The following is a 14,327-nucleotide window of genomic DNA, read 5'->3' as shown; positions in this document are numbered from 1 at the left end:
TACCTCCTCCCGGGTTTTACCTCAAATCTCAGTTGTTACTTTTTTGTTGTTGTTCTTTTGTTTTGTTTTGTTTTTTTGAGACAGGGTTTCTATGTGTAGCCCTGACTGTCCTGGACCTCACACTGTAGACCAGGCTGTCCTTGAAATCAAAGAGATCCTCTTGCCTCTGCCAGCCTGTTGTTCCTCTTTCAAAGTTGGCTTGCTGCCATTTGGTTGGCCAGTATTGTGACATTTTAGGTCTCCTTCATATAGGACAAAGCCACACGACTGACCCTGTCCTATGTGGTTACTGAGTTCCTGTAACCCAGGGCCTTCCCTGGCCTTCCCCAGAATTTTTTTCTGTGTTGCAAAAGATGAAAGGAGTGCAGGAAGGTGACTCACCAAGACCCACGGGTGACAGAAGGGTACACATGGGGGAATGTGTGGAGACTGACTTCTCCATGTTCTTCTGACAGGGGAATCGAGAGGAAGGAGGAGAAAACCGGGACCAGGCTCAGGAAGATGCTCAGGTGAGCCTCCTGCCCATCTGTACTGGCACTGGCTGTCGGGTGGGGCAGCCTCCTGTCTGGGATGTGGCTAGTTTGAGTGACAGATGCTTAAATCAGCCTCCTCTATCTCCACTCACAGAAGCAAACTGAGTCCTCACAGGTTTTCAGAATATGTTTGGGCGAGTAGACCTCACTGCACGTCCCATTTGGATAGTGGGATTCTCCGAACTATAAGCCCATCACAGACCCCCCCCCCCCCAGGTCAAACCTCAAAGCCTAGAATGAGAAATGGAAGTCAGAGAGGGTGACTGATTTCTAAATCACACAGCACATCTTGCCCATGGAGAACTGAGACAGAAAGAGTGGGTTTGGAATCCTGCTGGGGAAAAGGCCTGAGAACTAAATGTCTGGGGTTTGTATCTGAAAAAAAAAAAAAAAAACGAGACCAAAGAGAGTTAAGTGGAGTGGCCTGGCCAAGTTTAGCAAGCTCCCAAAGGCTGGTGCTGTCGCTAATGTTGATATGTCCCAGGTATCCTGTGCCCAGTGTTGACTAGATACTGCTGATTAGTGACAGGGATCACCGGGGCTCCTGGCTGCCCTGCTTCCTCCCTGCTTCTTACGTTTCTCTGAAGCTGCACTTCGAGGCTGGACAACAACCTTAATTTTGTTTTCCCTGCACTACACTGAGGTCTTCACTACTGTCTCCGTGGACCTGAGCCAGGTCTCCTTCTCATGCAAGAGCTCCCCCTGCTGGAGATGAGCGTAGATGCACCCAGCACTAACAAATTCAGACTTGGGGTGGGGGGGGGTCCCAGCTGCTGAACCCCAGCTTTACCAGCAGACATGGCTGAAACACCAGTGTCTAAGCTCAGCAGTGCCCAGGGTACCCTGGCAAAACTGAAATTGGAAAGTTAGGCATGCCCCAGCATTTGGGGATACTGAAGCCAGAAGATCAGGAGCCTAGCCTCGACTCCCTGAGACCCTGTCTCGAAAAGAACAAGAAGAAAAGAACAGCTCCCAAACCCTATTAACAGAGTTTAGAAGGTTGCTCTGTATCGAGCCAGTATTAATGCTATTCTATGTACCATATTGCTTTTCCTGGGGGGAGGGGAGGGGCCTTGACCCACCCACAGGGAGAGTTTGTGATTGGCACTCAGTTCCGCCTGACTCTAGTCTGGCTTATGCACTACCTCTAGGACCCAGCATCATCATCATCATTGTCTCCCATACAGCTCCTTGCTCAAGAAACTGTGGTCCCATTGCCTAATCTTGTTCTGAAATACATTGTCAGAAGCTTCAGGGTCCCAGTTAACAGGGTATTTTCAATTCTCTCTGAGTACATTTATGGGAGCTAGCCATGAAGTAACCCCACTGTCATTTACTGAGCCCACATTTCACACACACACACACACACACACACACACACACACACACACACACACACACACACACGGTGTTTATTTAGTATTCCTGAGCAGCACCATGGTGCAGTAGAAGGCTGATGATCTTAAGATCTACCAGCACCCATCCTGAACCCTGATATCGTCTCTAGGGAATGCTGCTGCTGCCTGGTACCTAGTCTGCCTTGGATGCTCGTGGGGCAGTGGCGGTCTGGCCCAGCAACTGCTTTGCAAGGGAAGGAGAGAGAGAGAACCAGGGTGGAGGGACTGGAGGGGCCATAGCCCTGCACTGACAGAGACTCAGTAGCAGATCCTGATACAGCTGGTTTTCTGGCAACTATCAAGTTTTTGTCTCAAAAGTAATATGTATTCTTTCATGGAAACTTTAGGAAATAGAGAGTTAAAAAAATCTACCCTTGGTAGTAATCACCTAATATTTGTATATATTCAAATTGAGATATATATAGTTTGGTGTGTATATATGAATGTGAATATAGGTAGGTAGACAGAAAGACAGACAGACAGACAGTTTATAGCAGTCAAAAACTAAACTTGGCAAAGTAAACCATGCCTGTGATCCCAGCAGAGGCAGAGAAAGCAAAAGATTCCATGCAAGTTCGAGGTCAACCTAATTCGCATAGTGAGTTTCAGGGCTCTGTCAAAGGCTCTACTGAAAGAAAAGAAGCGGGAGGGAGGGGTGATAGGTGAGGGTCAGAGGGAACTGTCAGGAGTCAGTTCTATCCTTCCACCGTAGCAAGGCAGGGTCTCTCCTGTTTCTGCCTCAGCGCTGCTACTGGGCTTGCAAGCTTTCTCCAGCTCTCGCTGCGGTAGGAATGCTGGGGCTACACAGGTGTGCACCGCTGCGGTAGGAATGCTGGGGCTACACAGGTGTGCACCGCTGCGGTAGGAATGCTGGGGCTACACAGGTGTGCACTGCTGCGGTAGGAATGCTGGGGTTACACAGGTGTGCACCGCTGCCTGAGCTCTGGGGATCAAACTCAGCAGGTTTTATGGCAAGTGCTTTTTGCCAACTGAACTATCTCCCCAGCCCGCATTAACCACTCTTCGGTATACACTTTAACGACACCATATACCTCCACATTGCACAGCCATCACTACCCAACCCCCCCAGACAGAACTGAAACCCTGAGCGCGTGAATTAGTGACTCTCATTTCCTCTCCCTCACCCATAACAGGCGCTAGCCTGCTTTCTGTCTCTGAAGTTGCCCCCTCTGTAAACATCGCGTTAGGGGCTTGTCTGCTTATTGCTGACTTACGTCCCTTAGCACAACGCTGCCATGATTCAACAAGGTGGTTGAGATCATTTAAAGCCTGGACCCGTAAGCGTTGTAACAGGGATCATTGTTATTTGACATTTAAATAAAAATGAAATAAAGTATTTCTACAATGGCGACTATGACTGTAAAGCTCCAGGGTGGGTAAAGGAGCCGTCTAGCTCTGGCCTCAGGCTCACTCTCTTCAGAGATAGGCACTGGAGAGCCACATTGCCTGTTTATGAACCTCCTGGTGAATAGGAGATAAAGGAAGCAGTGCTATATACAACACATGTGCCCATGTGTACTTACATAAATTATATAGACAGGCTTGATTTTATGATTCTGGTACTCAAGCCCAGGGTCTTTCCCACCTGTGTGCACATGCGTGCAGTACCGGCAGAAGCCAGAAGAGGGCATCTCATCCCTGGAGCTGGAATAATGGGCAATTGTGAGCCATCAGGGTGCTGAGAGCCACACTCCAGTCCACTGACAGAGCAGTGCCTGCTTTTGTCTACTGAACCATCTTTCCAACACCCTTGATCTTTTCTAAAGCTTCGTAGGACCTTGGGCATAGTGGCACGTTCTGTAATCTCAGAACTCAAAAGGCTGAGGCAGGAGGATTGCTGTGCTTTTAAGGCCTACCTGGTCTGCTACTTGGTGAGGCCTTGTCTCCAAAGAGAAAAGGAAGCCAGGTGTGGTGGTGTACACCTGTAATCCCAGCACTTGGGAGGCGGAGGCAGACAGGTCTCTGAGTCTAAGGCCAGCCTGGTCTGTATAGTGAGTTCCAGGACAGCCAGGATGACCATAGTGAAACCCTGTCTCAAAAATTAATACATACATGCATACACACATATACTCTAGGATCTTGGTCTATGCAGGAGAATATAATGTCTGGTAGGATGCTGGGGGGAAACTGAGGTACACACAGACTAGCTGAATTTATTCCCAGACATTCTGGGTCAGAGCAACTTGGCTCACAAAAGTCCTGGCATCAGTGTTCACTGCCCTGACTGTTCTTAAAGAGAATGCTTACAGTCCCACCTCTGCTGTGTGCCTGTAACTGCCCACCCCACCCACCCCACCCCCGCCCCCGGCCAGGCCTCAGCTGTCCTGCCTTTCTGTCTGTGACCTGAGGAGCTGAAGTGACAGAGTCCTGCTGTCTCTTTACAGAGAATCCATGTCTGTCCCTGTCCCCTAACTGACAAGTCTGTAGGCTAGTGTGGGAGGCAGGGGGGCGGCTTTCCTTCTTCCAAATGTCAGACTAAACAGTGCCTGCAGGCTACCCTCGGTTACTGAGTGTGAAGGGTGTTGTCATTACCTCTCTGCGGAAAGCCACATTTTAAAATAAATTATTTTCAGGCCTACCTTCCACTCTGAATTCTAGCCCAGAGGTTAGAAAAAGGTGATATCCCTCCCAGTCCTTCACTGTGACCCTGGGGTCTCTTGGGACCTCTGCCGATCTGAGCCAGACCTTGGGGCTCCAGGGTCCTCTGGCCAGTCACTCTGGGCGCTGACTCTTGCCTCCCCTTCTCTCCCTCCTCTGTCCCCTCCCCGCTCTCAGGTGGCTGCTGAGATCTTGGTGAGTGTTCTGTTCTTCACAGGGAAGTAACAGCTTCTGAGTCAAGTCTTGCTGTGCTTGGGCCGGGCTGAGTGGGGCAGGATTGGGCAGTGATTGGGGGCTTCCTCACAGCTTCTCTCTCTCCCCTTCAGGGCCTTTTAAGGACCGTGTTAGTTAAAAGGGGGATGGGCAGGTGTGGTAGTGCATGATTATAACCCCAGCACTTGGCAAGTAGGGGCAGGAAGATCAGGAGTTCAAGGTCATCCTTGGCATTCATAGGGAGTTTGAGGCCAGCCTGAACAACATGAGAGAGACTCTGTCTCAGAAGGGGCAGGCAGGGGCAAATAAGTGTTTCCTAAGCTTTAGCCATTCATCCCCTCTACCCTGATTTAAGCTGTATAATTACCAGCTACGGTTGCTGCCTTTAAAGCGACTCATTTTAACTATATTTTTAAACCCAAAGTGAGCTTCTTAGAGAGAGTTTAAATAGGATCATAGGTGGCTAGGAGATCATTTGGAAACCTTTAGGCAGTAGAGTAAATGTGTTTGCCCTTGAAACTGGAGAAAACTGGCTTGGATGTTTTTGCTTGTTCACACATATGTCCATACTCCCCAGAGGGATTCTCTGCTGAGCTCCAGTACTGTCCCTGGGTCCCAAGGGAAAAGGGATGACCACTGACCACTGTGCTCTAGGGCTGAGGGGAGAAGGGATCAACCTCAGTCCCCTTGGGTGGCTGACCTCACCCCAACCTGGCTATGCGAGCCTCGGCAGAGACAATAAGTACTAACTATGGCCATCTTGTGTCTCCTCCTAAACCCTTACCCTAACTGGGCTCTGCAGGAAATAGCAGACACGCCCAGTGGAGACAAAACTTCCTTGGAGACGCGCTTCATGACCGTCCTGTGCACCCGTAGCTATCCCCACCTGCGCAGAGGTGAGCCTGCTGAACCCCTTCCCCTTCTAGTATGGCAGTGGGAGCCCCAGATATGACCCGAGCCTCTCAACCTTCCGTGAAAAGCAGATCAGTCAAGTGTGTAATTCCTTCTCCTCACTCCAGTGGGAGAGTGTTAGGGGACTCCAGAGCTCTGGCCTGTCCTCAGCCAACTCTCTTCCTTTCCTTACCAAAGCAAATGGCACACCTAGGATAAGGAATAACTAGCCAATGTCACCTCATAAGCATGCAGTGTTAAGGATTCTTAGGCGTGCTGTCATGACCCATTAGAACAAAGCAGGTGGGTGAGGTGGTACAGGGCAGGCTACCACAGCAGTGTGCAGTGCCAATCCTGAAGTCCCCTCCCCTCTGAGACTTTGTAGTCTCATGTGTACCTGCTCAGTACTTTTCAATATTTGGATGCTAAACACTGGATTGTCTAGATTCCAGTCCCCTACCTATCAGCTGTGTGGCTGAGCGGGTGACTGACTCTCTGCCCCAATCTAAGGATTGGAAGTTTAATTGTACCTCACATGGTTGCTGGGATACAAAACCTACAATAAACATAAAGTATTCAGTCTGTACAGAGCATACAGAGCCTCCTGGGGGTCACTTTGACTGTTGTATAGTAAGCTGCATCCCAGTCTGTCAGGGAATAAGAGGGAACCCAGACCGCAAGGCCTCCCTGGGTGATCTGAGCATTTCCTTTTATACGTCAGCCTGGGGTAATAGAACTTGCCAAGGGCTGGGGTGATTGGCCAGACCTGGAGGGACTGGTGTGGCCTACTTGGTTCCAAGTCTTATGGCAGCCCTAAGGTCAGAACCTGCCTGTCACCTGAGCCTTACCCAGTGCCCAGCATGTACTGTGGCTGGTTCATGGGGTAGGTCAGGTGATGAAGCCCCACAACTGTAGTTCACCTCTCCCTCAATTCTCTTGGCCAGTCTTCCAGGAGTTCATCAAGAAGACCAACTATGACATAGAGCACGTCATCAAGAAGGAGATGTCTGGGGACGTCAAGGACGCATTTGTGGCCATCGGTAATTGGCAGGCACCAGGGGAAGGGGCTGGGGCACTGCCGGGAATGTGGGCAGGTTCACTAAAGGAATGTGGCTTTAGCAGCACCGTCCGCTGCTGTTACTGGGAACTAAATGCTACCTCAGATCGCCTCCCCTGCCAAGGCGTGAATGTGGGGGACAGCCTGAGGACACCTTCAAGGCTATGGAGGCAAGATGGGAACCCCAGGGATAGGACCAGGACACAGAGAAGGGCAGTGCTCTGCAGTGTGTTTGCATACGTATATACCACACATGAGACACACTGTATATACACACACATGGGACATGTATACCTAGCATGCAAGATACGTTCATTCCCAGGGTTCGCCCTGCGTGTATGCACCAGACATAGCTTCATCATGTTCTCCCATACCACAGCCTGCCGCTGAGCTACCTCCTTAGCTCTCTTTATTTTTAATTATTTTGTTACATTGTATTATTTATGTTGTGCATGTACACATAAATACATGTGTGCAGGTATGTGCATACCATATCACGCACGTGGAAGTCAGAAGAAAACTTTAGAGAGTTGGCTCTCTCCACTGTGTAGATCTTGGGAATTGAAGTCAGGTCCTTAGGTCAACTACTTTAGCCTGGTAAGCTACCTCACGGCCTGGAGGTCTTGATTTTTGGAAAGATCTCTTTCCCTTTTGGGCCTCGGTTCTCCCTGTGTAAATACGGATGCATACATAGCTAAGCATATTGTTGCATTGTCTATACCCAATCTTACCAGCAGGTGGCGATAGAAGGCTTACAGATTCTCTATCGACTGCAAAATGCATCTCGAATCTCAGGAATTCTAAAAACTCAGAGGAACAGTGTTTTAGATTAGATAAATGGAGGAGCTGCCTACAGTAGTTCTTTACCACCTACGTTGATGCCAGGGACACCATGGTGATTGGAAGCAGGGGAGAGCTGAGAAGGAACTGTCCCTGGGCAGAACACAAAACCTGTGTCAGCTTCTGCATATCTGGAGTGGGACATGAAAACTGGCTTTTCTACCCAGTCCTCAAGTGGCACAGAAGTTGTTACATCCTCACACACACCACACCCCACACAGAATGACTCTAGAATCTGAATCTCTATAGTGGAGTCTGGTTTTGGGTTTTCTTGGTTTGCTTTGTTTTTCTGAGTGTGCCTGGGAACCTGTAAAATCCACAGGAAAGAGTTCCGTCCCCTGGAATTGGAGCTATAGGCAGGTGTAGGTGGCCCAAAGTAAGTACTGGGAACCCAGCTTGGATCTTCCAGGAGAGCAATAAATGCTTTTAACCACTGAGCTATCTCTCCAGACCCTAAAGTTTAGCCATCTTCTCACATGCTCTCAACATGCTCTTAATGCACTCAAAATTGACAGCCCTGCATCCGGCATCTGTTAGGACTTAAATCCCAGTTAAATATTCTGCTGCCCTCAGTCAGCTGCAAGCTTCTTCCTGGCAGGAGAGATTCAGCTCGTGACAGAAAGAGAGGTGGACAGAGGGAGGAGAGAAGGAAGGGGCTTTGTGGAGGAGGCAGAACGTGGTGCTGCCAAGCGTAGAAGGTTAACAATGACCCTCAGACCCAGTAGGTTGGAAGGTTGAGTAGCGAAAGCCCTGCCCAGGGTCTGAGCACACCGCCTCTGACCAGATGCCCTGTCTCTCTCTCTCCTCTCCCCTACAGTTCAGAGTGTCAAGAACAAGCCTCTGTTCTTTGCTGACAAACTGTACAAGTCCATGAAGGTAAGGCACCCGACCTGCTCACAAGCGCTGGCTTCCCCAAACCTACAGGCACAGATGTGCACCCCCAGACGAGGACCTCAGGCTGCTCTTTACCCCCACTGTGTTTACTGCTTTTGGCCCAAACATAGTCTTTCTCAACCAAGGGTGATTTGTGATATCCAACAGATTTCCAGTTGCCAAAACTTAAAAGAGTATAGATGTTGGCGTCTGGTGGGGGTGAACAGAGATGTCGATACACAAGATGCTGTGCACAGGTAGATCCCTCTATCAGTGAATGATCCACCAAGCTGCTTGAGAAGTCACAATGTACCAAGCCCTGAGCCTTGTGTCCACCTATCTGACCACAGATGACCCATGGCAGTTCTACGGGCCCGTGGTAACCCCCTTACTCTACAGAAGGACAAAGAGTGGTATAGGACAGTTAAACTTCGCCCGTGTCCACACACCCAATAAGTGGCAGAGCTGGAGGGAGAGGAGAGAGGGCCCTGGACAAGTTTCTACAGACTGAATGACAAGAACACAGTCTCTCATGGTTCTAAAAGCAAGGCGCTGGCAAGGCTGGCTCCTTCCCATCCCAGCCCTGCCGTCCCTCTCCTGCCTCCCGGAGGCTGCCAGAAACCCCTCGTATGTCTCGGGTTTGGCTGCATCGCTCCAGTCTCTGCCTCTGTGTTCACATGTGTGCCTGTGTCCCTGTGCCCCTTAGAGCCACCAGCAGGTTAGGGCCCCAATCCAACACTCATTTTAACTCATGACAACGGCGTGGCAATTAGCTTTCCATCTCTGTGGTACAATATCCGGGATGGGAAAAAAAAATCAACCTAAAAGAAGAAAAGAGGCTCATGGTTTTCAGAGCCTTCAGTTCATGGCCTCCCGATCCATTTCTTGAGCCCGTGGGTGATGCAGAATGCTGTGGCAGGGTGGGCATGGCAGAACACGCCGCTTGCTTCCAGATTGCCTGACCAGAGAGAAGAGGGGGTGAGGGACAGAGTATATCCTCAGATTCTCCACCTCACTCCCCCTAGCTAGGCTTTCACCTTTGCCACTTCCGAGCCACGTCATCAGACTGTATATCCATCAATGCGCCAGCCCGTTAAGGACGTCAGAAACCTTAAGACTGCCTTCCCAAATCTCTAGCTCGGAACACTGCACTGGGGGCCAAGCCTTCAATGCATGAATTTGGGAGGGAGGCTACATCATCCTAAACCACAAGGCAAAAACTCCGTTCCCGGGTTACAGTCTGAGGTGCCACCTGGATGTGAGGTTTAGCAGGGCCTGCTCAGCCCGCAGTCATCTGAGTCTGCCCAGTCCTCGGCACACAGGGGTCTGGCTTGACACCGCGGACGACAGTGCCACCTGGCCTGGGAGGGCAGAAAAGACAGGAAGGTCGACATCGGCCGTAGCATGACCCAGCTCTGCCTTTCATCCCTGCTCCATGCGTCTCTCCTTCTTGGCTCTACCAGGGTGCTGGCACGGATGAGAAGACCCTCACCAGGGTGATGGTGTCCCGGAGTGAGATAGACCTGCTCAACATCCGGAGGGAATTCATTGAGAAATATGACAAGTCTCTACACCAAACCATTGAAGTAAGGAAGGGGCGGCTCGGTGGGCTCTTGGATCACCTGGTCATGCCGAGTGAAGGGAGGAGGCCTGCCTCGTTGCTTCTGCTATGGAAATACCGCTTTTATTTTACGTATTTTACGTGTTTGCCTACGTGAATGTCTGGTGCATGCCTGGTCCCCACAGAGTTCAGGAGGAGGTAACAGATGCCCCGGCACTGGAGTTACAGGGCGTTGTGAGCTGCCATGTGGGTGCTGGGAACTGAACCTGGGTCCTCTGAGAGAACGGCCAGCGCCCTTCACTGCTGAGCCACCTCTCGTGGGTCCCTCGTGACTTTTTTTTTCATTTCTGGGTTTTGGTTGCTGTGGTTGTTTATTGGTTGGTTTTGGCGGGGCGGTTGTTTGGTTTGTTGGTGTTTGGTTTTTGATTTTCCAGGACAGGGTTTCTCTGTGTAACTCACTCCATAGCTCAGGCTGGCCTTAAACTGCCTAGGCCTCCTGAGTGCTGGGATGAAAGCCGTGTGCCACCACCACCACCCAGCCCCTCCCGGTTCCTTATTTTAAAGCGATTGCCTGGTTTTTACTTTTTACTTTCATTTTATGTGTGTGGTTGTCTTGCTTTCTTACACGTATGTATGTCAGTGTACCATGTGCATGTCTGGTGCCCGTGAAGGCCAGAGGAGGGAGTCAGACCCCCTGCTACCTTGGTGTGATGGTTCTGAGTTCTGTTAATGGAACCCAGGTAGATCTTCTGCAGTAATAACCATCATTCTTCACTGCCGAGCCGTCTCTCCAGCCCCCGGCGTTTACTTTTTTCTGAATTTATTTTCTAAATTCTAAGTCTCCAGGCTGGTGAGGGGCTAACAGGTCACCAGCACTAACTGTGGTGCCAACCATACTATTTAGTTTGCACAGCACAAAACTGATCTTTCTAAAGAACACAATTCAATTTTTTATTTTTATTTTTATTTTTATTTTTTTACTTATTGGTAGTGGAGACTAAAACAGCATGCTAAGTTGACACTCTACCACGGAGCTGTAACACCAACGCTTCTTAAGAAAGTTCTTATTTAGCTGGGTGCTGATGGAACATGCCTATAGTCTAAGCACTTTGGGGGCAGAGACGGTTTGAAGCCAGCCTGGGCTACAGAGTGAGTTCCAGGATAGCCAGGCTACATAGAAAAACCCTGTCTTTTATTTATTTTTTTTTTAAAGACATTTCTTATTTTGAGACAGGGTCACTAAGAGTGGCCTAGGTGGCCTGTAATTCACTGTGCTGCCCAAGCTGACACTGAACTTGCCATCCTTCTGCCTCATCTCCTCCTTGCTAGGATTACAGGTGTGCACCACCATGCCTGGTCTGTGCGGTGCTAGGAATCAAACCCAGGGCTTCACGATCGGTAGGCAGGCAGCCTGCTAACTGAGCCACATCCCTAGCCCCTCTTAAAGTTCCTGCTTGTTCTTTTATGTGGAATTCTGAGTTGAAACTACAGCTTCATGTGTCCTAAAGTGAGCACACGACCACTAGGCTACATTCCCAGCTCAGAATTCTCCAAGTAATCAGGTCACAAAAGTAGAGGTCAGTCAATGTCACTGTGACTAATTAGTGAGTTGGAGGCCAACCTGGGCTACGTGAGACCTTGTCTCCAAAACCAAAAAGCATCATAAGTCAGAGAAGCTCCTTCTAGATGGGGATACGCCCCTCCGGAGAGAGTCTCGCTCCCCGGCTTGACTACAGACAGGCTCCTGTGATGTGTCAGAGTAAGTAATGCTTGTTAGCTTTGCAGCTGGCCTGGGCCTGGCTTCAGTGGCTCTCTCCCTGGCAATGGCCATATAACAGTGGACACCAAGGGCCGAGAAAAAAGCCTGACTTCCTAGGGCAGGACGGACGTCTCCCGTCCTTCTGTGGGAGGCTGCAGGGCTGGCTGAACCTGAGGAGCTGGGATGGTAGACGGGGTGTGCACTGCTCCCAAAAGGAAGGGAGGCACTGGTGCCTCACAGCTCAGCAGGGTCCTGGGGGTCACAGGCGTCTGGAGAGCTCTCTCTGGCCTTGATACAGCAGCTGTGTTTGCTGGCGACTGAGATGCTGAGTGTCACGTCTAGGCTGATGGCTACTAGGATGCTGGGATGCTCAGAGCAGAATTACTATTTTCCCACTCTGCCTTCTCTCTGCCTTGCCAGGGTGACACCTCTGGAGACTTCATGAAGGCTTTGCTGGCGCTCTGTGGTGGAGAAGACTAAAGCTCCTGGCCTTGGAGGGTCCCCCCTGCCACGCAGTGGCCAACCGCACCAGCCAGCGTGACCTGACCAAGCCATTGCTCCAGCTTCAGAGACTAAGGAAGAAGTGAGGGGTGGAGTTGGACTGTGATCTGGCTGGGGTGCTCTCTTGCCATTGAGGGTCCCAGGCGGTCCCTTCTGTTATCCCTCCTGCTCATGGCTAAGTGGCTGGTGAACCACAGCCATATATGCATTCAACCCTGCTCCCCTTCTGCCTCCTCCTCAGCCCACCCTGGCTTCCATCCCTCCACACAATCCCTGCCTGACTTAAGCTTTGTCACATCTCTAAACACACCAAACCTCTGTCTACGAAGTGAGTGACGTGTATGCTTTGGAGGGTGGGCTGTGGTACCTGGTGCCAGGCATGCATTCTGGGATAGCGGAGATGATGAATTAATTTGATAGAGAGGTGATCTCCCCCGGCCATCACCATCCAATCTGATAAAAGTACCGAGCTCGGAATTTCCACGTCCAGGTTTCGTTTTGTATCTATGACATCCTTGGCCTCAGACCTTGGGCCCATCCCTTCCCTATACCCAGTTTTGTTATCTACAAAAACAAGACACCAAAAAATAGCTTGGCTTCCCTTCTAACACTGGCCTTCTAAACTGAGTGGGCAGCTCAACCCCTTGAACCTTTTTTGTTCTTTTGAAAGAAGAAACAGGGGGTAGGGAGATAGTTCACTTAAGCAAGTTCCGTAAAAGCATGAGGACCTGAACTCAATCTCCAGAACCCATACAGTCATGCTGGCACGCACCTTTAATCCCAAACTAAGGAGGTAGGGAAGCAAGCAGATCTCTGTGAGTTCAAGGCCAGCTTGGTCTATATACTGAGTTCAGGCCAGGCAGGGATCTGTGACAAGATCCTATGTGAGAGCAAACATACAAAACCAAAAAACTATGTATTTATGATCCCAGCGCTGGGAAGATGGAGGCCGGAGGACCTATGGGGCTCACTGGCCAGCCAGGCTAAATCAATGAGTTCCAGGTTTCATGCAGAACTCCGACTGTGCCACCTAAATTTCCCTTTAAGGCCAAGTGCTTCACCTGCTTGTGAGTGAGTTCTGTCTTCACCACCTCCTCTTCTAGGGAACCTGCCTCAAGCCTGGGAAGTCCTAGCCTCCCTGTGGCTCAGGTTCCCCAGGTTCTGCCTCTGCCTCTGCCTCTGCCTCTGCCTCTGCCCTCTGCCCTCTGCCCTCTGGCCTCTGGCCTCTGGCCTCTGGCCTCTGCCTCTGCCTCTGCCCCTGCCCCTGCCCCTGAGTGGTAGACTGCTGGCACGGACCACCAACTCCCACAAACTGTACTTGGACTTCCTGTTTGTATTGCTCTGCAATTGGATCTGAGATTTTCCAGAGCCTGTGATGGGAGGCTGTCCACTGGGCAGAGGACTCGGCCCCGCCCCTCCGAGGCCCCGCCCCTCTGAGGCCCCGCCCATTCTGATGGTCCTGCTCCCTCAGATGGTCCATCCAGGTTATTGCACTTAGGGTGTTGACAGTAGAAGCTGTCCATGTAGGCAGTTAGGAGATTCTGGGTCTGGTCATTCCTTTACTGGGGGACCTTGCAGCTCTTTTTCACTGACTTCACTGGGCCTCAGTTTCCCCATTTGTATAGAGAAGGGTTGGATGTGATGGATGAGAGGAGGCCCCACAAGCTAATCACAAAAAAACCTGTGGGAATCAGGAATGAAAACAGCCAAGCCTGGTGTTTAGGTTGAGGGAGGCACATTTCTGACTCCTCTGCGTTCATTTCTTCTTCTTCCTCCCCTCCCCGCCCCCATGAAGTGAATGGCCCTTCACTGATTGCTCATGGAGGGAGGGAGGTTTCAGGGTTTATAGGCTGAGGTCACTGGGACAGAAATGGGGGTTTGCTTCCAGAAGACCTGAAATGTCAGGATTTTTCTTAGCTTCCAGGAAAGTCTGTAAGGCTGGTAGAGTGGAGGAGCTATCCTTGTGCTTAGAGAACAAGCCATGCTTTTTCTTCCTTCCTTTTTTTCTCTTTTGAATCTGGGTCTCATGATGTAACCCAGGCTGACCTTGAACTTACTATGGAGACAGAGATAAGCTGATCCT

At 50.4% G+C, this 14,327-nt stretch overlaps 1 protein-coding gene across 1 annotated transcript in view; it reads left to right on the top strand.

The window, feature by feature from the left end:
* Positions 1-12,721, top strand: part of Anxa6 (annexin A6) — a 52,179-nt gene extending 39,458 nt beyond the window's left edge. The window contains exons 20-26 of the mRNA XM_032912256.1: positions 456-509; positions 4,727-4,744; positions 5,565-5,658; positions 6,598-6,693; positions 8,368-8,426; positions 9,887-10,009; positions 12,164-12,721. Of these exons, the coding sequence (XP_032768147.1) occupies positions 456-509; positions 4,727-4,744; positions 5,565-5,658; positions 6,598-6,693; positions 8,368-8,426; positions 9,887-10,009; positions 12,164-12,223 (504 nt within the window). The 3' untranslated portion in view covers positions 12,224-12,721. The remainder of the gene's footprint in view (positions 1-455; positions 510-4,726; positions 4,745-5,564; positions 5,659-6,597; positions 6,694-8,367; positions 8,427-9,886; positions 10,010-12,163) is intronic.
* Positions 12,722-14,327: the final 1,606 nt, after the last annotated feature.

The sequence above is a fragment of the Rattus rattus genome, chromosome 9 (assembly GCF_011064425.1).
Source record: "Rattus rattus isolate New Zealand chromosome 9, Rrattus_CSIRO_v1, whole genome shotgun sequence".
NCBI lineage: Eukaryota > Metazoa > Chordata > Mammalia > Rodentia > Muridae > Rattus > Rattus rattus.
This window is presented reverse-complemented; position numbering and strand designations above follow the sequence as displayed.